Genomic DNA, 19,760 nt, shown 5'->3' with positions numbered 1-19,760 from the left:
AAGAAACGAGTCTTGCCAGGAGCATAGAGAATTCCCATAATCCTGGCATCAATCACTCAATTCATCCAGTCCAGTCTTTGGGCAAAATCAAAAAGTCACAAAGCTTGAACACAGCGTGGAGAATTGTTAATATTTATCTCCCACTTCACATCCCTGTTACGTCACTTCTGTGCAAAAAGATAAATGCTTCAAACCTGCAACTGAGAGGAGAAAGAGAAGCGAAAAAGCATGTGAAAGATGCTAAGAGAAGCTGAAGAAGGGAGGTCTGGCTCTTGTTTTGGAACATGAACTCTTGTTCTTTATATCACTGTGCCCTGCACACCCTGAGTCTGGCAGTGCTTGTAAGTAATTGCATGAAAAAAAAAAAGCTTTTACTTCATTGTGTTTCAATTTCCTTGTGGGAGCAGATGGTCAGATACAGATACATTTATTTTTAAATTTTTATCATGAGTCTCTTTTCTCTCTGTTTGCTTTGGGTTCCAGTTAAACAAGGCAAGATGCAATGAAAAGTGTGAACAGCAGCAGAAGGGACCCACGTTGTGAGATCTTCATATCAGTTTATTTCTCTGCTTTATTATGACACACTCAGTAAAGAGAAACACATAAAGAGAAACTCTTTTATTTTGTGTGCGTGGGCTTTGAAAGACAGTGACAAAGAAGAAAAAACTGGAGGAGGGCTGTTACACCAGAGCAGCTGAGTTTTGATAGAGTTTTCTTTCATTTCAGATTCTGCAGTTTTTTTTGTTAAAATTTCATCTGCCTTGGTGGTAGCATTCATATTATTTGGCATGTGAGCAGCTGAGATGCTGCAGGTAACAGAGTGGAACCAGCAGGGATGTTTAAAGCATATTTAGAAAAATCCAAAGCCATTAAAAAGCTTGGAGGTCTTGGTGATATCTCACTTTAGACAGAGATTGGCAAACCAAGATCACACCAGTACCAGGAAATATTTGTGCAAATTAGGGGCAGGATATTATCTTTGCTTTTGAGAATAATCACATCTTCATCATCTTCCTTTGCCATGCCTCCTCTACATCCTTTCTTCTTTCCTGGGAATCTCTTCCCTGAAGGGACATTTCATGAGGGATGGCACAGCAGCTTGGGTTTTTTTTTTTCCTTCATTGAGGAAAATAAACTACTGTGAAATGGCTGAACAGACTTTTTACTGATGTGAAACAAGAGATTCCTTTGTATCACCTGAGTGACAAACCCACTTCCCTGATTGATCTTAAGTAGAATATCAGGATTCAGTGCTAATGGTTAAAAAAATGACTGAAGAACTCTGTAAGAACCTGCCTCATTTACCCAAGAGAAACAGAATTTTTTCCTACAAAGTTGGGTTGATTTCTATATTATTATTATTACACATCGTAATATACTGATCAAAACCAAGTCTATGTGTTACTGTATAATGAAAATCTCCTAGCTTGTGTTGCATATTAGAAGATAGATAAACAACCCTCATTTGAGTATAAAATGGTGGAAAAGCAGCTCTGTGTTTTTGTTGTGGGTGTAATTTGTTCATATGCTTTCTCTGGAAAATATGAACTCAGCTCCTGGAGAGGTTTGGAATGCTTGAGAGAGTGATTCTCATCTCCTTAAACTGGGGGTCTGCTAGAGGTAAAGTCCTTCGAGGTGATAAATACACCTAAAACACCTAAAACATAGCCTGGGAGTGGAATAAATCTTTTCAGTTTATTTAACCTGGGTTTCTGTCATATCAGATCTGGCCCTCAGTGTCTGCTCAGGCAGTGGTTAGTGCTGACTTGAAAATAAACTGTGACAGCACCTCCTAAGGCTGGCTCTTCTTGAAGGAAGAGGGAACAATTTAAATACCTGATACTGGATCAGCTTCATTTGTGATGCATGTGCTAAATTAAATGTTCTCACAATCTGGAGCCTTAGAAAGTAAAAGTGGAAAAAAAGATTTTCCTGGAGTTTCCTGAACTGGTGAATGAGCCAAACAAGCTTTGCTCTTGCCATGAACATTTCAGAGAGCAAAGAGAGTTTTGACAGGCAAAATCTAGCAGTGCTTTTTTTTTTGCCAGGAGAAATAATTTAGAATAGTGCAAATGGGTGCATTTCCTCCTGCTGAGGTTTTTCTGGGCACAGTTCACTGAACCAAGAGAATGTTGTAAAAGAGATTTTCAGTAAATGGTTTGACTGTTTTTTCTACTGACTAATAAAGCTGCTTCTTGCAATAGCTGTCATACACCATGGTTAGGGAGTTTTCTTGCAGTCACTGTCCAGGGTGAGTACAAGAGGAGAAATAATAAATGTTGGCATGAATAGAGGCATCAAGACAGCAAAGCTTTTCAATACAGATGCCAATTTTCTGTAATTCTGCCAATTTCTTAGTGAAGAGAAATGGAAGGTCTCCCTAGACCCCTAGGTTTGCTTATCTGGATGACATTCCTGGAGCATCCCACAGGTCAGATCTTCTCCTCCTGGGGCAGGTCAATGTCTGTGCTCTACTCCATCCATCCATCCATCCATCCATCCATCCATCCATCCATCCATCCATCCATCCATCCATCCATCCATCCATCCATCATCCATCATCCATCCATCCATCCATCCATCCATCCATCCATCCATCCATCCATCCATCCATCCATCCATCCATCCATCCATCCATCCATCCATCCATCCATCCATCCATCCATCCATCCATCCACCCCCAGTTCCCCTTCTCTCACACACACCAAACTCCATTCAGCCTGGAGAAGGAGCCCTGCTTTTCACTGCTGCCTTAAACTGATCCATGTCACTGCTGGCTGCAAATTTGGCAGGAAAACCACATCCTCCTAAAAGTGCAGTAAATGGGAAGCAGATGATCTTGCAGGGCAAACATGTGGAGATAATGACATTTTTAACTACCAGGGCCCAAACCCCAGAAAAACAAATGTTGTGTAATTAATCCACTGCTCTCCAGCAGCCTGAGAGCCTCAAATTTTTGGTCAATATGCAGTTCAAATGCTCTGCAGGCCAACATGAGCCATGAACATCAACATAGAGAGCAAAAGACCAGCTTATTGGAAAGGACACAATCTGCCCTCTGAATGAACTGAAAGCCAGAGAGTTATTTTCCAAATTCCCTGAATATTAATCTTCTCTGGGTGGAAGAAAACTGAGCCATATGCCAGCCACCTGTTCACCATGCAAGTCTCATCCTGGGTTCATTCTCTGTTTTGTCTCTGTGTTTTTGTGTCGATATTCACACATGCAGAGCACACCAGCACCAGTGGCCAGGGTGAAGAGCTAAAAGTCAGAGTGTCTCTGATCACAACTCATCTTTTGGGACTGGGGACAGAGGTTAAGGCTGGACAAGCACATTTTTTTTTTAATTTGTGTGAAATAGTCCTGTGTAATCCTGCCCAGCGGGTGCATCCTCAGCATTCTGGGTGTAACAGCCTGGGCAGATTTTGTCCTTTAGTGCCCAAAGTTCTCTGGATGCCTTCAGATCCTTCTGTGACTCCCATATAAGTCTAAATAAGAACTAAACAACTGAATGTCTCCTGCTATTGAAACCCTGGGTGTCACTTTTTTCTTTACACCATCATACCAACAAATGCTTTGGTGCAGAATGCTTTTCTTTTCCAATAAAGAAGTTTTGCCTCCCACCCTGTGTAAAGAAAAGCAGGTGGCAGAAGGGAGAGAAGAGATTCACTCCTTTTGGAGTGAGGAGCTCTTTCAGGTGACAGTTTTGCAGTAATTGTCTGTGATTTCATGGTGATGCTTCTTTGGAGGTTGGCAGGGCTTTGTCTGTGCACAGGTTCTGCAGCATTTCCTGCAGCTCTGAGCCCTTCACTGATAAGAAGTGAGCCTGATCAGGGGCTCAGCCTTTTTGGGGCCATATTTGACAGGGTCTAGCTAAAGTTAGGGTGTAAATGAATCCTGCACTCAAACTCAGGCTCTAGCAAAGAGATCTTTTATTCTGAATGTAGCCAGAGGAATTGATAAACTTTCCAGTGCAGAGCTGTAACTATCAGCTCGTGCAGAGAAAAGCAGCCTTTGGATGGAAACCCTTAGCACAGTTCTATGTTCTTAAACCATCCCTCTTACATGCAAAAGTAGGTCTGGACTTAATGCCTAATAAGATCCTATCCAACAACTTCTAACTAATCCCCCCAAATTCTCCTCCCTGCAGGTTGCTGGGAATGTCCACCCAGAATGTGATTTTATGGTGGAGCTGAAGAAAAAGGAGGCTGAATGTCTGGAGGTCCCACAAGAGCATGGAAATGCAACATCACCAGGTATCCATCCATGTGTGAGGGAGAGGGAAGGGACGAGAGTCAGGATATGGCCAGGCTGCCAAAGGTCACGAGGGTTTTATTTATGGTCCCATGTGCTGTTGTCCTGTCAGCTCTTCTTTCGTCTACTCCCATTCTTTCCCATTTTAAAATTTTTCCACAGTCCTTCACATTCAAATATTTATCAGAGTGAATCCTTGTGACCATGTCCAATTCCTTGGCATCATGCTTGCTTGTTTGTGAGGATGTGTTGATCTTTAAAAATAGGGCAACCCCTGAACAATTATAGTGATCTGATCTTTCTTCCAGCCTCACTCTTCATTTATTGCATTCTTTCTGAAAACTTACCTCAGTCTAACACAGGGGTCTAACTAAAGCAGATTAAATAGCACTCTGGGGGTGTTTATTTCTCATAATAAAAACTGTGGCTAAACTATTTTTGTAAGATATGGAAGGGGTGGAGTGGCAGACTTTAAAAAGGTTTGGGGTTTTATTTTGCTCAAATTTAACCATGCTTAAAAATATATTTCACTTTCTGCCTGAGGTTGCAAGAGAACTTGGGACAAATTGCTGTGCTGGCCAGAGGCAGATGCTGGAGAGATTCTTGCCTTACCATGTCCAAACATCCTCTTTCACTTCATGAAGGAGCCAGGTGATGTCCTACCATGGTTACTCCTGTTGTGTGTCTGGCAAGAACATTTCTAAGAAGGGAGGGTGAAGACAGAGAATTTCATGTTCCCATGAGCTGGATCAGAGATGTACTGCAAAGACTTTAGGAGGATCTGAGGGACCTTAGCAGTTCTTCTCATATTTTAAGGATTATCCATAACAGGGTTTGATTTCCGTAGTGTCTGATGAGGCCCTGGATCAAAAATATACTGAAATACAAGGAGTGATTATTGTATTTGTGGGGTGGCCTGTGGCAGGAAGGAATGATGAATCTGACTCCATGCTCTCAGAAGGCTAATTTATTATTTTATAATACTATATTATATTAAAGAATGCTGTACTAAACTATACTAAAGAATACAGAAAGGATACTTACAGAATGCTAAAAAGATAATAATGAAAACTTGGGGCTCTTTCCAGGGTCCTGACACAGCTTGGAGTGAAAACAACTCACACCAGAAACCAATAAAACAACCACCTGTGGGCAAACAATCTCCAAACACATTCCAAAGGAGCAAAACACAGGAGAAGCAAATGAGATAATTATTATTTTCCTTTTTCTCTGAGGCTTCTCATTTTCCCCGGAGAAAAATCCTGGGTGAAGGGATTTTTTCCAGAAAATATGAATGTCACAAGTAATTCCTTGGTTTCCGTGTGCTTTGGGATCAGTTTGTTGTGTGAGTTTCCTACAAAGCTCATCTGGAGGCTGTCTAGGTCAGAACTTAAGCTTAGGGTTTCTTGAGATTTATGCTGTGATTGGTGTGGGATGGAATGAAAGGCAGAGGAATGAACAATGTGATTGTTCTTTAAGACCAAGGTTGGAGATTCAAAGCAGAATTAGGCCTTGGAGCAGCACACGTGCTGCAAAACTGCAAACAAATGCCTTTGTGTCTGCTCCCTCTCTGGGTGAGCATGGCCAGTAACAAAATGTGAGCCCACAAGGAGCAAACCACCTTCCAGGAAAGACCTGGATTTGGCAGTTCCACAAGAAAAAGAAACTACAAAGCCCAACCTCAGCCACATCCAACACATGCTACTTATAACCGAGGGATAAGGAAAATCCCTTTCATCTGCGCAGATTCATTTCCTGCCCTGGGATTCTCAACTTCTCCTTCATCTGACTCATAAATATTTTTTGTGGAAGCATGGAAGGGGCTGCTTATCCCAGCTTCTGATCTGCTAGGGAAGAGTAAGCCCCAGGGGAGGTGGGAATGAGAAGGGATATGGTGGAAGGGTGAGTACTGTGCAGAACAGAAATTGATGGAGCAGCGCTTCCCAATCTTCTCCAGTGTGCCTGATATAATTCCTTCCTTAGTCCTTCACACCTCTTCCTTCTCTCCCTTCTTCCCATTGTTTGTCTATAAATAAAATACAAAGTTTTGTATCTGATGACCTGAATGTGTGCAGGAAAATTTTCCTACCAACTCTGTGAGATGCTAATGAGCCCCTTCTCCTGGTACAACTTTGTACCAGCCACAGGTCTTCTCCTGGCTTTTATTTTCCATATTATCTGACCCTTCATTGAGAAAATTAAATACTTCTTTTTCAGCTGGGATGATAAAAAGAAACTGCACAAAAAAGGGCTGGTCTGACCCATTCCCTCCCTACCATGTGGCCTGTCCAGTAGAAGATGAGATTCCTCTTGAAGAAGTAAGTTTAATCACACAAATATATGTGAGTGGTGTGCTGATGTTATAGTATTCCTTTCTATTCCTGAAGAGGGAAACTCAGAAGAAGCTGAAATTTCTTCCTAAGTGTGGGATATAATTAAAATTTTACCTCTGGCCACTTATTTTGTAAGACAATTGAGAATGTTTTATTATTCAGGTGTAACAATAACAAAGCCAGCTGCAAATGCACAAGTATAACAGACAAAGATGTATCACAAAATGTTCATAAAAAGGGAATTAAGACATTTCAGTAATATCAGTCAGCAAGGTGAATATGTAATATCACAGCATCTGTACAGAAAGTGTGCTGTTAAAAAGATCACTGCTCCAAATTTAGCAATATCTAAGGAAAAGAGGGGTTTTGGGTGTTCCATCCTGCATGAAATATCTAATTCAAGAATGGAAAAAAGCCCCAAAATCTTTGTGATCTCTGTAATGCAGATCAGAATTTGACAAATTTTTTCAGCCAGATTTTCACTGTTGGTGATATCTTGAAGTTACAGGCAGAGGGAAAATAGAGTGCCTGACCCCTAATTGAAAAGGATAAAAACATAGTTCATATCACCATGGAGAGATCTTGCACAGGTTCCCAGAGAAGCTGTGGCTGCCCCTGGATCCCTGGAAGTGCCCAAGGCCGGGTTGGACAGGGCTTGGCACAACCTGGGATAGTGGGAGGTGTCCCTGCCATGGCAGGGCTTGGCGCTGGATGTCCTTTGAGATCCCTCCCAACTCACTCTGTGATGATTCCATTATTCTACCTAGAGGAAACTCCTCAGTTGTAGGTTTATCCACTTAAGGAGTTGATTATTTTCTGTTTTACACATCTGATGTGTTGCCAGCTATGGTCAGCCTAGAACAGTTTTGATGTTTCTCATGGAGTGCTGCATCCAGACTTCCTGGCAAGCTTTGGAGCTCTGAGGTACTTCAGTGAGCTCTGGCTGGAATTGTGCATAGTCAGGGATTTGGGTAATCCTTTAAAACTCACATTTCACCCGCTAGATTTTTTTTTTTAAAAATTTTTTTTGAACCCCATTATGCCTGGTTTCCACCCCATTTAACTTCACCAGTCTCAGAAGAATACTGTGAAAGTTAGAGCCAGTCTCTGCACCATGGATCTGTCTTAGTGCTTTGGTCAGGAGCAGGTGGGAATTTTCCAGAGATATCTCTTGGCTGTCCCCCACTTACTGCCTTCACACTGAGGCATGCTCTCAGAAAGGACAATCTGGTTTCTTATGGATAAAATTGAACTGGAAGGCAAATTCAGAGTGTACCTGCTGTGCTCTGCGCAGTAACAACACCTCAGCCCACTGGATCAGACTGTGGATAATCACAAATCTGCACGCTTGGATGCAAAGTCCTTGGCATAAAAGGTTTCACTCTAGTAATCCAGGAGTTGTAAGTAGATGAAATTGAAGGTCCCTTCCAGCCCAAACCAGTCAAGGATTTATGATTCTATGACCTGCTCTTTCCAAGGCGGGTGTAGTGATGGATCCTTTTTGTGGGTCACAGAAACCAATAAGATCTGATTTTCTAAAGACTTGGATTGTCTTCTGAGAATGTTTTTCTTCATTAATTATAAAAGAAAAAGGATGAGAGAAACCAGGTTTGTATTAATAATTAAACAGCTCAGCCCTGTGGCCAGGCTCTTCTCATTCTACTACAGACTCATATTTAGGCAGCTAATTATTAAGCACCTAAATAAATTAAATTAATATCAGTCTTATAATGCCTAAAATTCCACTTAAGGCTCAAAATGAGCATTTCCCCTTCCCCAAGTGAACTGTAGGAATGCACTGCACAGCTGTGCAGATTTTTGATAATAAAAGCGTTGAAATGGGACCCCAGAGACAGATCATGTTAGACTGGAGTTAGATTTGCAGCCTAGAGCTTATTCATTCTGTTTTCTGCTTTAATCTGTGATAGATGAAGTCAATTTATCCTCACTCAGGGATTGTGTCTGATAGACGAGCCACTTAAATTGAAATGGATTTTGACTTTTTGACTGGCATTCCAACTGAGCAGCAGTTGAGTTTGGCAGCAAGAAAAACAGAGGAAAGAAATAACCCCAGGAAACAAAAACAAAAACAAAAACAAACAAACAAAAAAAAAAACCCAAACCAAAAAGCAACCTACCACAACACAATAAAATTCACAACACAATAAAATTGAAAGGAGGAATAGACAGCAAAAATGGAAGTAGGGAAGCAGAGAGTGAGAAAGGTAGAGAAAAATAGAGAAATGCTGATAGAATTCTGTATTCATCATGCTGCCAGCAGCATTGTCCTGCTACTGCTGGGGAGAAAACATGGTACAGAACACAGCATTTATAAAAATTGTGTAAGATTTTGAACAGTGCCTTTTTTAAGACTGCTGTGGGGTTTTATGGTTTTGTGAATGAGCTTCAAACTACCCTGATCAATACATATTTCAGCATCAGATTGGGCTGTATTCACACAACTGTGGAATGGGACTACACAAAAGAAACATAATGAGTGATTTAAGTGGAATTTTGCTGCGGGGAAAAAAGAGGGGAAGAAAAAGGCAGTCAGGGATGTCAATAGAATGGAAGCACCAAACAAAATAAAACTGACAAATCAGTAAAAACTTGTCATTTAACAGCAACTTGTGTGACAAATCATTCTCTTCTTTTATAGCAATCCTACTTTGCTACTATAAAGATCATCTACACTGTGGGATACAGCGTGTCCATCACCTCCCTCGTCATTGCTGTGACAGTTCTGATTGCATTCAGGTAAAAGTGCCCTCTAACCAAGGTTCTTTTCACAGTTCTTAATTTCTTAGACTGTGGAAGACAACATTAGACATAACAAAATAATATAAATAGAAATTCAGGTGAATAAAAATTAAAAATTCTAGCCATGTTGGTTAAATAATATGAAACTGAAGCTGGAAATTAAAAGGCATCAGAGAGAGTCAGGAATAAGAAGATTCAGATCTGGGAAATACAGCCAGGCTGTCTCTTGGCAAAACTCAGCAACTCACTTAGATCCTGAAGAACCAACAGAAAAATTTACTTGCTTTAGGCTGGAATGAAGATTTTTTTCATAAACTATGCATGCCTGCCTGTTATGGCTCCAGGGAATTTTTAATAAGAATATACATAAAGGACTTGGTTCTGAATGAATGTTCCTATGGCATTGTATAAATTACTATTGAAACATTTACCACTAAAGACATGTTTTAAAGTTAGTTTCAGAATTTGGTCACGTTTGGTGAGAATCCTTTCTTACTGAGTTAGGTATTTTACACATATTTATAGCTATTTTCAGGTCTAATTAAGAGTATTTAAAATATTTTATCATTTCATGTAGATTTAATGTTTGCCACCACCCGGGATTTATTTTATTAATTTTTGTTTATTTCTTGTATTTCTGTGAGACCAAAAAAAAAAAAAAAAAAAAAAAAGGCAGGAGTTTTATTATTATGCTGTGAGAATCAGGGTTCTCTAGGGAAAATTTCTTGACCTCTGCTGGTTCCTAGTTCATGTCTGGAAGCCAGCAGATATGTTTATTGACATCCACTCTGACCTCAGGAAAACAAACCAGCCCAAATGAGGGGAAAGAAAGAAACAATGGACATAAGGAGATGCAGTAATAGGGAGGAAAAAGTCATAATTAACAATGGGGTTGACATTTGAGGTCAGCAATAAAATTCTGCACACTCCAGGTGAACTTTCAGATTAGGTGACCCTCAGATTACTGGGTCTGCATAGAATTTGGCTTTTCGTGGAACTTTTTGATTATTAACTCAAGTTCTCATCTCCAAATGAAAACATGAAGCTGTATAACTCCCTCAAAAATCTGAATATAATAACAGTAAAAATGTAATCTTAGTTAAATGGGAATTTAAGGTAGATGTACAAATTGAATTTAAAGTAGATGTGCCAAATTGTTTTAAAGCTCTTCTGTGCTTTTACTTAATTCATCAAAATAACTTTGGCAAAGTAAGGGAAAAAACCCCTATGATTCTGGTTAACAAGTAAAGAGATTAAAATGTAGATTGTGGCTGATTTGCTTCACATGAGGAAGTTTTCTGCCTCTCTCTGAAAGCGCTCAGTGGATCAAAATGTTCTTCCTAAATGTGTCTGGAAGTACCTGAGATAAAACAAGGGCTTATTGTTTATTTTAATTACTGCCAGCACAACAAATTTAATTACCTCAGAGGGACCTCTCTTCTTTTTTACCAGGAGGCTTCGCTGTCCCAGGAATTATATCCACATACAGCTCTTTTTTACTTTCATCTTAAAGGCAATTGCCATTTTCATTAAGGATGCTGTCCTTTTCCAGGAGGAAGGCATTGATCACTGCAGCTTCTCTACAGTAAGCGCATGAAAAGCAGGATATTGTGGTATTTGATGTTTCTATTTACCATTTATTTATGCTTTCACTTTTCCTCTCTCTTTTTTACTACTTTTTTTTTTCCCCTTCCAACCTGGTAATGAAAATGATATAATTCTTTCATTCAGTATATTTTACTTCTATAAATATGTACATTATTGTCTCCTATATTTTTAAAGCATCAATTTGTAATGTTGCAGTACTCTAAATGAAATTTGGACTTTGACATAGCAACAAAGTAATATCATTACACTGTTATGTGTCAATAACCTGAAGTCTAAAATTGAAGATCTCTGAGTACATCAAAGAACAACTTTTAAAGCTTATTCTTCTGGAAATGTCAGGTTTCCTGCTCTGGTTGGAAGCTCTGATCTGTAAAGCACAAAGCACTCAAGGTACCAGACAATGAATTTAGCATTCATCCAGCCCCAGATCTTGGCAATGGTTTTCAAGTAGAGGTTTATGGGATGGTTCTGCACTGCTCACAGCCACACAGAATTTTAGAGCTGAGCATAAGCAGAAAAATGGGCCCTTGAACCTTTATTCAAGGAGCATTTGACACTGAAGGTACACTCAGGGCAGTGAATTTGTCAGAGAACTCACATGCTTGGCAGCCCAAGTTATATTTGGAGGTAGAGAGGTGGAGATAACATGGAGATAGAAAGCAAAATGCAGAGGGGGTTCCAAGCTGTTATGATGGCTAAAGCCTTACTACTCAGAAATCCATTTTACATTTGAAGCTCTCAGCTTAAACATCAGTTTAAAGATCTTGTTCTTGGTAGAACTCAGCCCGTATCACAGATGTCTCCTCCATGGTCAAACCGAAGAGATGCATCTCCAAGCAATGCCTAAACTGTGACTTTCCTGTTCCCCAGACTGAATGCAAGATCTCTGTGGTTTTCTGTCACTACTTCATGATGACCAATTTCATGTGGCTGCTGGTAGAGGCTCTCTACCTGAACTGCCTGCTGCTCTCATCCCTTTCCCATGGAAGAAGATATTTTTGGTGGCTGGTTCTCTTTGGCTGGGGTAGGTTTTTACAAATTTTAAAGGAAATTAGTAAAAGGCAAGGTGTGAAATGAGGCTGTGCAGCCTGGAGAAGATAAGGCTCCACAGAGACCACTGAGCAACTTCCAGGGGGGTACAAGAAAGCTGGAGAGGGACTTTTCCCAAGGAATGGAGTGATGGGACATGGAAATTCCATGCTGTGAGGGTGGTGAGACCCTGGCACAGGTTGCCCAGGGAGACTGTGGACTCCCCATGCCTGGAAATGTCCAAGACCAGGTTGCATGGAGATCTGAGCAACCTGGGACAGTGGAAGGTGTCCCTGTGGGCTGGAACCAGGTGATTTTTAAGATGCCTCCTCCACCAGGCCATTCTATGACTCTATGACTCCATGAATACATGGTTCTATGATTCTATGATTCTACAATTCTATAATTCTGTGATTCCCCAGTTTTATGATTCTATGACTCTATGATTCTATGATTCTACAACTCTATGATTCTATGATTCTGCAATTCTATGATTCTATGATTCCATGGTTCAATGATTCTATGACTCTGATTCTATGACTCTATGATTCCATAATTCCATGGTTCTATGATTCTATGACTCCACATTTTTATGATTCTATGATTCCATGATCCATTCCCATCAAAAATACTGGATGTGGAACCCAGTTGATCTAACTAAAGAACCTAACCTGGGCCTTGCTTCCATTTTATTTTTATGTGCCGACTAGCCAGAAGCAATGAAGTTTTTGTCATGGCAATAAAGCCCCTGTGAAAGGGGTGGAAAATCAATTGTATTTGAGAATGCACAAGAAGACATCCTCCAGTCTCAACCTTCATCCCCCCACAGAAAACACCTCTAAGGAGTCATCACAAACACCAGAATTCAATGTGCCTTGCTCCTTTTTGTGCAGAATGGTTACACAGATTGGGAAAGGGAATTGGTTTTTCCTAAGCAGGATTTTTTAAAATTCCTGGTATTTCTACAGCCCGTTTTTTGCATTGGCCTATCATATGAATGAAGCTAAATAACAGGACAGGCAGTGAAACAGCAACATCTCCCCTCTGATTTTGTTGTTGTCTGGAATAAATTGAATTGTTCAGACTTACAAATCTGAAACCAAGTGGGTGCCCACAGAGAGTTGCTGTGGGAAGGAAAAAGCAGAGCACTCCTCTATAGCCAGAGGAATTTTTTGTTGCTTCAGGGAGAGAAATCCATGTCTGCTGCCATCAAAGATTAAGAGAGGCCCAACAACTCAGCAAACAGAATCACTTTTTGTGTTTTAGGGACTGATTTTAAAACAATTCTTGTTACAGGAACTGACCCCAAAAGATAGTTCCAGCTCAAAAATGATTGATCTGTATCATTGCAGCAGAGTTCCAGTGGACAAGGCTTGGATTAATTATACCTTATTTTGAAATGTCTGACAGGTTTTCCAACACTTTTCACCCTTATATGGATATTGACAAAATTCTACTTTGAAGACACAGCGTAAGTCTTTGTTTCCCACATTATTCCATATCCTTGGGTTATATCTTTAATTGATTGCAGTGATTACATACTTATGTTTTTCTAAACTTACTATCATGTTCACAGATGCTGGGATATTAATCAAGGCTCGCCTTATTGGTGGCTCATCAAAGGACCAATTATAATTTCTGTGGGGGTAGGTACTTCTCAGTTTGCTGATATTACTTAGAGAAGAAAAAAAGGCTTTTGTATTAAAATTGGGTTTCTTTGCTGAGTTGTAGGAAGAGGAATGGTAAATTTATATTGTTAACTGCCTGTCTCCAATGCAAACTAAAAAGTTTGTCTTTCAAACAAATTGAAACTTTCCTAGAATAGTCAGTTTAGCTGAAATTAATAGCAAGTGAGTGGACTAAATACTCCTTATATTTGAAAACAAAATTTTAGCATAAGAGCTCAGAATCAGCCATAAATTTTAATACAAAACTGTCAAGAGAAATAGGTTTCTGTTCAGAGCTGACAACTGATAACAGCTCTTGAGCCTGGCATTTATTGAATAAACTGATGGGCTTTAAATGATTATCATAAAATATTTACTCCCACAAGTCATTAAACCCAAGCAGAGTTTGAGAAAGCAGTTAATGGATGACCTTAAGGTCAGCTATAAAAATCTTAATTTATTTGAGGACAGATGCATGCAAATGAGGGATATGGAATCACAGAATTTGGGTTGGAAGGGACCTTAAAGATCCACACAAACAATGTGAGTGAAGAATCTCAAGCTGAATTCTGGACAGAGCTTGCTGTGTTTCAATAAAATACTTCATGTCCTCCTACCTCTGTTATTTCTTCTGCTGGAATTCACATAGAGCATCACTAATGGATAGAATGAGGTTGGACTTTCTGGTAAAATTAGGACATTCTTAGGCAAAATTAAACATTCAGTCTCACCTGAGGAAGATCTGGTGTGTACAGACACTCCAAAAATGCATGGGGAGAATCCCTGTGATCATGAAAAACTGAGCAGCCTCACAGACTTTGCACAAAGCTGTGCAAAAATACAGTGGCAGAAGAATTGATTTGCAAGTTAGGATTAACCCTGGCTGCTTTGGAGCCTCCTCCTCAAGGGCTCCTTCCGAGCCAACAAAGGGAAATGTGCACTTTTGGCAAGTTTCAGATTCAGATTCACCCGATTTAAAACAAATATCTACCTTGGGAGGAGGTGAGCTGCCCCCAAGCCCACCTGAAGCTCCATTAACTCTCCTGGCTGGTTCTCCACTGACTGCAAAGGCAGAATAGGGTGATCAGCTCTGATGGAAATGTCTCGTAGAGGCGATTAGGCAGAAAAATTCTACTAATAGTGCCCAGAGAGATCAGCCAGAATTTAATGCAATATTTGTCTCTAAGGAGAATCCAACTGATTTGAGCTACAAAAGGTAAAAGAGAGTCACACAAGCTATTGATGAAAATATTTTGCTGAACAAAGTGAAAGTCTCAAGTTTTCACCTTCAGCCATTCCTTAAAGCAGGAATGCAACTTATTTATATACTTGTATGCTGCCAGCAGGAATAACATTAACAACCTTACATTAAAACTGCACAAATTACATTGTAACTAAAATAAAAAAGTAAAACTTACCAGATTTTCACTGCAAAGTTTTACATCAGAAATAAACTTTTTCTTTTTCTTCCCTCCCACCACTCAAATGTTATGAACAGGTCAATTTTGTCCTATTTATCAACATCATCAGAATTTTGCTGAAAAAACTAGACCCCAGGCAAATCAACTTCAATAATTCTTCTCAGTACAGGTAATGCACAGAATAATTTTGAAAAACTCAATTATTATAATAATAAAAAGTTATGTTGTCTTTTCTAAACAGAGAAGTACTTGCTTAGTGTTGCAGACAGGCTCAGTTTAACTGGGATTAAATTTTAGAATTCACAACCTTATCCCATTCCAAAGGAAAATAGTCAAAGGGTGAGACTCAAGTCACCTCATATTGGCCAATGGGATGTATTCAGATCAGCCCAGCCTTCCAATTAAAATCAATGAGGAGACAATGAAATTAATTGAATTGGCATTAAACCTCTATATCTGCCTTTCTCTGTATGAAAACTGTAAAGTAAGACAGCATATTTATTTCTATTTTATATATTTTTTTATATATACTAGTTTCTTTTTCAATTCTGCTCACTGCTGTGGCACACTGAGTGCCTTAGTTTTACTCAGAAAAAATAAGATTACCTTATTTCTTCTCATCTCCTGTGCTAGACGTCTCTCAAGGTCAACTCTGCTTCTAATTCCATTATTTGGAACCCATTACATTGTCTTCAACTTCCTCCCAGAATATACCAGCCTGGGGGTTCGGTTTTATTTGGAGCTCTGCATTGGCTCTTTTCAGGTAAAATTACCACAGATCCTTTTGTTCCTTCTTACCAGTTTTTCTATTTTAGCCTTGTGTCCTCATGACAATAAGAATTGCACAAAAAGATCCTGAAACCAGTGTCTGCTCACAAAGTTCCTGGTTCTTTGCTGAGTTAAAATGTCTGAAGAGGTGACAAATCCTACCTGGCTCTAGGCTGGCCTCCAGATTTTGGAAATACAAAATTTCAGATAAGTGTGTAAATCTGATGGGGGGCCAAAGTCAAGCATGGAAAATCTTCCTTGCTACCAATACTTGTCCACCTGCCTTCCCTGACTTCACTAACAAATTCAAGCTGACTTGGACTGATTTAAATCCTCCAGAGGCAATCAGAGTTGTATGTCCAGCTGCCTTGCTAGTTCTTTGTCAAAGAATAAATTGATAATTAAACATAAGCATCCAGTAGTGCCTGGTGCGTGTACCAGCCCCACACAGGCTGCTGTCCCAAGGGATGCCACATCCCTTCCCTCCTGTAAATATTGGGTTGATGGCCCCCACTGCTCTGGATTGGCACACAGGGCATGGACAGCTTGAGGAGCTTGATGCCAACAAGAAAATTCCTGCTCTGGTGTCCCCTCCAGGTGGTTTTGCTGCCTGAGTTATGAGCTGGGCAGGACCCAATTTCCCTTTGCTTCCTTCACGTTTCCTGTGCTGCACCTCAGTCCAAAGCAGCAGCTGTGGGAATGCCTCCAAACCTCCCCAGGGAACAGATCTCTCCCTGGATGGTTCCATGGAATAGCTGCTGAGGGAGCATCACCAGCAATCCATGAGTTTTGTGCTGGTTTATTCCTCTTGAGGCTCGAATCTGCTCAACAAACCCTGTCCATCAATCCTGACCCTCTGTACAGGGAGGGGACCTTCACTGAGCTAATGTATAGTTAATGAATAATTTAATGGAATAAAAGGTTGAGTTGTTCAGCCAGGATCTGGTCATGTAGCTCCTTTGGTCTCCTAGGATTTGTCCAGGATTTATCTCAGCTCAGAATCTTAACAAACACATTCAATAGGCCAGAACTGGGTCTCATCTGGTAGTCTACAGAGACACAGAATTTGGCTGGAGAGCTGTATGAGCTCCATCCATGGATCTCCTTTTGCAGCCTCTGTTTTACTTCTTTAGAGTGCATAAAGAATCAGCTGTCAGTGTGTTGGGCTGGAGAGTGGGCCACACTTCCATAATCATCAATCACATTTGTGAATTCATAGTATGTGCCTGATTTTGATGAAATGCCACTGAGCAGGCGTTTACCTTTAAAGCTGTTCAGCTTTATTGGAGATCCATAAATTATATTTCAACTCCCAAAAATCTCCCACCTATAGTGATACTCACTAATTCACATACGATGAAGTCAGATAATGCAAGTGGTTTTTTCAAACTGTGTTAAACTGTTTCTTCTGGTCTTTTTCAGGGGTTTATTGTGGCAGTTCTCTACTGTTTCCTGAATCAAGAGGTAAGCAAACTATATCAGATATATTTTCTACAATACTGCCTTCAGTGGCAAATATATAGTTAACAATCCGTTTCATACAAAAGACAACCAAATCTTTCATTTTCTTATGACTGTTACATGGGTAGTAATGTTGATGAATTTCATTTCAATGATCTTCATGGGAATGAAGCCATCTAGTGGAGAAATGAACTTTTGCTACTTTGCTATTCTGTCAAGTATTTTTGATCCTCTCTGCACATTTTTGTCCTATAGCAGGGCTTGGCAAACCCCTGCTAAGTCCAGATCTGAAAATACGCTCAGTGATGCAGAGTGATCTCCATTTACTGAAAGTTTATGTTTAAATTGGAAGGAATATAAATGCATACCTTTGCCCAATAGTGAAATATATTTTTTTAGTATTTTTAATAGTCTCATGAAGCATCTCAGTATTTCTTCATATTGGTAAATTTGGTTTTCTGTTTAGAAAGTTTTAGTCAGAATTTTACTGTTGATGGGAGAGGAGTCTTTCCTTTTAGCTTAGTGTCCACACCCAGTCTAGATGTGATAATAATGCATCTTAAAGGAAATATACAGAAAATGTGAAAATTTATCCTCCATACTTTAGAATATGTTGAAACTCTGGAATTTTCCCTCATTTTCTGACTCCAGAGTAGCTGAGATTGCTCCTTTGGAATATGACTGGGATTCAGTTTCAGACTAACACTCTTCTGGATTCTGTTTGCAGCTCCTGAAAAGGAGAATCCTGTTTCATGTATGTCTACCCTTCTCCCCAGAAAGGGCATCCCTGGAGTGTCAAAGGTGTGTTTAGGAGATGAATCCCGTCCCTGATCACTCCAGACTCCCTGGACTGTATTGACTAAACCTTCATTTTCCAATTTAAAGTGTAAAGTCAAGGGCTGATTATGCTTTCAAACAGTATTTAATCACCTACATGTGCCATGTGCCAAACTTTCTGAATTCTATCAGAATTTTCTGAAATACTAAATTAAATAGTTTTAAATACATTACCATGCTTAGCCTTTTGGTTGAGTTTATGGCCATGAATTACTGGCTGCTCTAATGATGCTTGAGTTTAGATAAAAATCCTGTTATTAGTTTATTAATAACCCTAATCCCTTCTAACCACAGACCACAGCTACACATTCAGCTCAACTTCCCAGACACACAGCACTTCCATGGAGAAATTCCCTCCCTATTAAACATCTGGGGAGGCACATTTTTAACAAGAATCAGATGTGACAGGAGGCTTTAGTGGGTGGCCTGGACCCTCTCTGTGCTCCTGTGAACATGCCAGTACACGACACACAATGACACAGCTGTCAACAACACACAGCAAACCTCTCCTGGCTGCTGCTGGCTTTCCCCTCATCATCTCAAATGGCAAAGCAGCATTATTTCCCAGCCACAAATTGGAGAATGCTGATTAAGAAACTTGCTGCAGATTATACTTTTCTAGAAGCAGATGGAACCAAGACAACATCCCTTAGCAACTGAGAAAGAGCAGGCAATGTGGAGAAAATATGTTTCATTGTGTAGGCTATGTTGGTGAGATCGATGGTAGAATAAATATTCATAGGAAAATTAAAGAAAAAGAAAGGAGAAGGTATATGAAAAAAGCTATTTTAGAAATTGAGAAAATGGTTTATAGTGCTAGAGATATCAAGCTGAGTACTGATAGAACTTCAGGAGTTTTCATGAGTGCAGAAAGCTGGCCATGCTGAGACAGGATTCTACTTCTCTCTATCAGTTAAAAAGGAAACTAACTTGGCCAGAGATGTCTAAAAGGTTTATTCTTTTCTAGCCCCTCCTTCTGTCCTGCTTCTTTCCCACTGTTTGCTCCCCAGCAGAATTCAACCATCAAACAGCCTCTTCCTTTGTTCCTCAGGTGCAAACAGAAATTGGTCGGAGGTGGCACGGGAAGAGATACGGGCTGGTGCCAGTGTGGAGGAGGACCAGGTGGACTGTGCCCTCCAGCTCTGGGGTGAAAATGACCACATCTGTCTGCTGAAAATGGCCACATCTGTGAGCTGAAAATGGCCTTAGGCTCTGGAGGGAAAAAATCCAACCAAACAAAATTTTACCAAATGTAACTATCGCAGTTTATCCTGAGCAAATTGGAGGAGGATCCTCCAATTCTGACCATGGGGCTTTTTTGCAGGACAAGCACTGCAAGGACAGATTAAACCCTGACTGATCTTCTAAACACAAAATAACCCTCTCAGTGATAACTCTGCAAACATAACCACAGCAAACATTAAAATCACCTATTCTGGTTCACTTCTACACTTTCACTGACAGAGCACTTTGGTATTTTCAGGGTCCCCCATCAAGGGCAGGAAAGATGAATCTGACTCCATGTTCTCAGAAGGCTAATTTATTATTTTATGATACTACATTATATTAAAGAATGCTATACTAAACTATACTAAAGAATAGAGAAAGGATACAGACAGAAG

General features: G+C 40.0%; 1 protein-coding gene across 1 annotated transcript; it reads left to right on the top strand.

Moving 5' to 3' along the window:
• Positions 1 to 284: 284 nt before the first annotated feature.
• Positions 285 to 19,312, top strand: GHRHR (growth hormone releasing hormone receptor). Its single transcript, XM_030943432.1, has 13 exons — positions 285 to 341; positions 4,151 to 4,256; positions 4,798 to 4,905; positions 6,472 to 6,572; positions 9,247 to 9,344; positions 10,800 to 10,932; positions 11,826 to 11,979; positions 13,395 to 13,455; positions 13,561 to 13,630; positions 15,150 to 15,241; positions 15,706 to 15,835; positions 17,263 to 17,304; positions 19,190 to 19,312. Exons 1-13 carry the CDS (start codon positions 285 to 287, stop codon positions 19,310 to 19,312), a joined length of 1,275 nt encoding a protein of 424 aa, XP_030799292.1.
• The last annotated feature ends 448 nt before the right edge of the window (positions 19,313 to 19,760 follow it).

The sequence above is a fragment of the Camarhynchus parvulus genome, chromosome 2 (genome assembly GCF_901933205.1).
Source record: "Camarhynchus parvulus chromosome 2, STF_HiC, whole genome shotgun sequence".
In the NCBI taxonomy this organism is placed as follows: Eukaryota; Metazoa; Chordata; class Aves; order Passeriformes; family Thraupidae; genus Camarhynchus; species Camarhynchus parvulus.
Note: the sequence above shows the minus strand (reverse complement) of the source record. Positions and strands in the feature narration are given on the sequence as shown.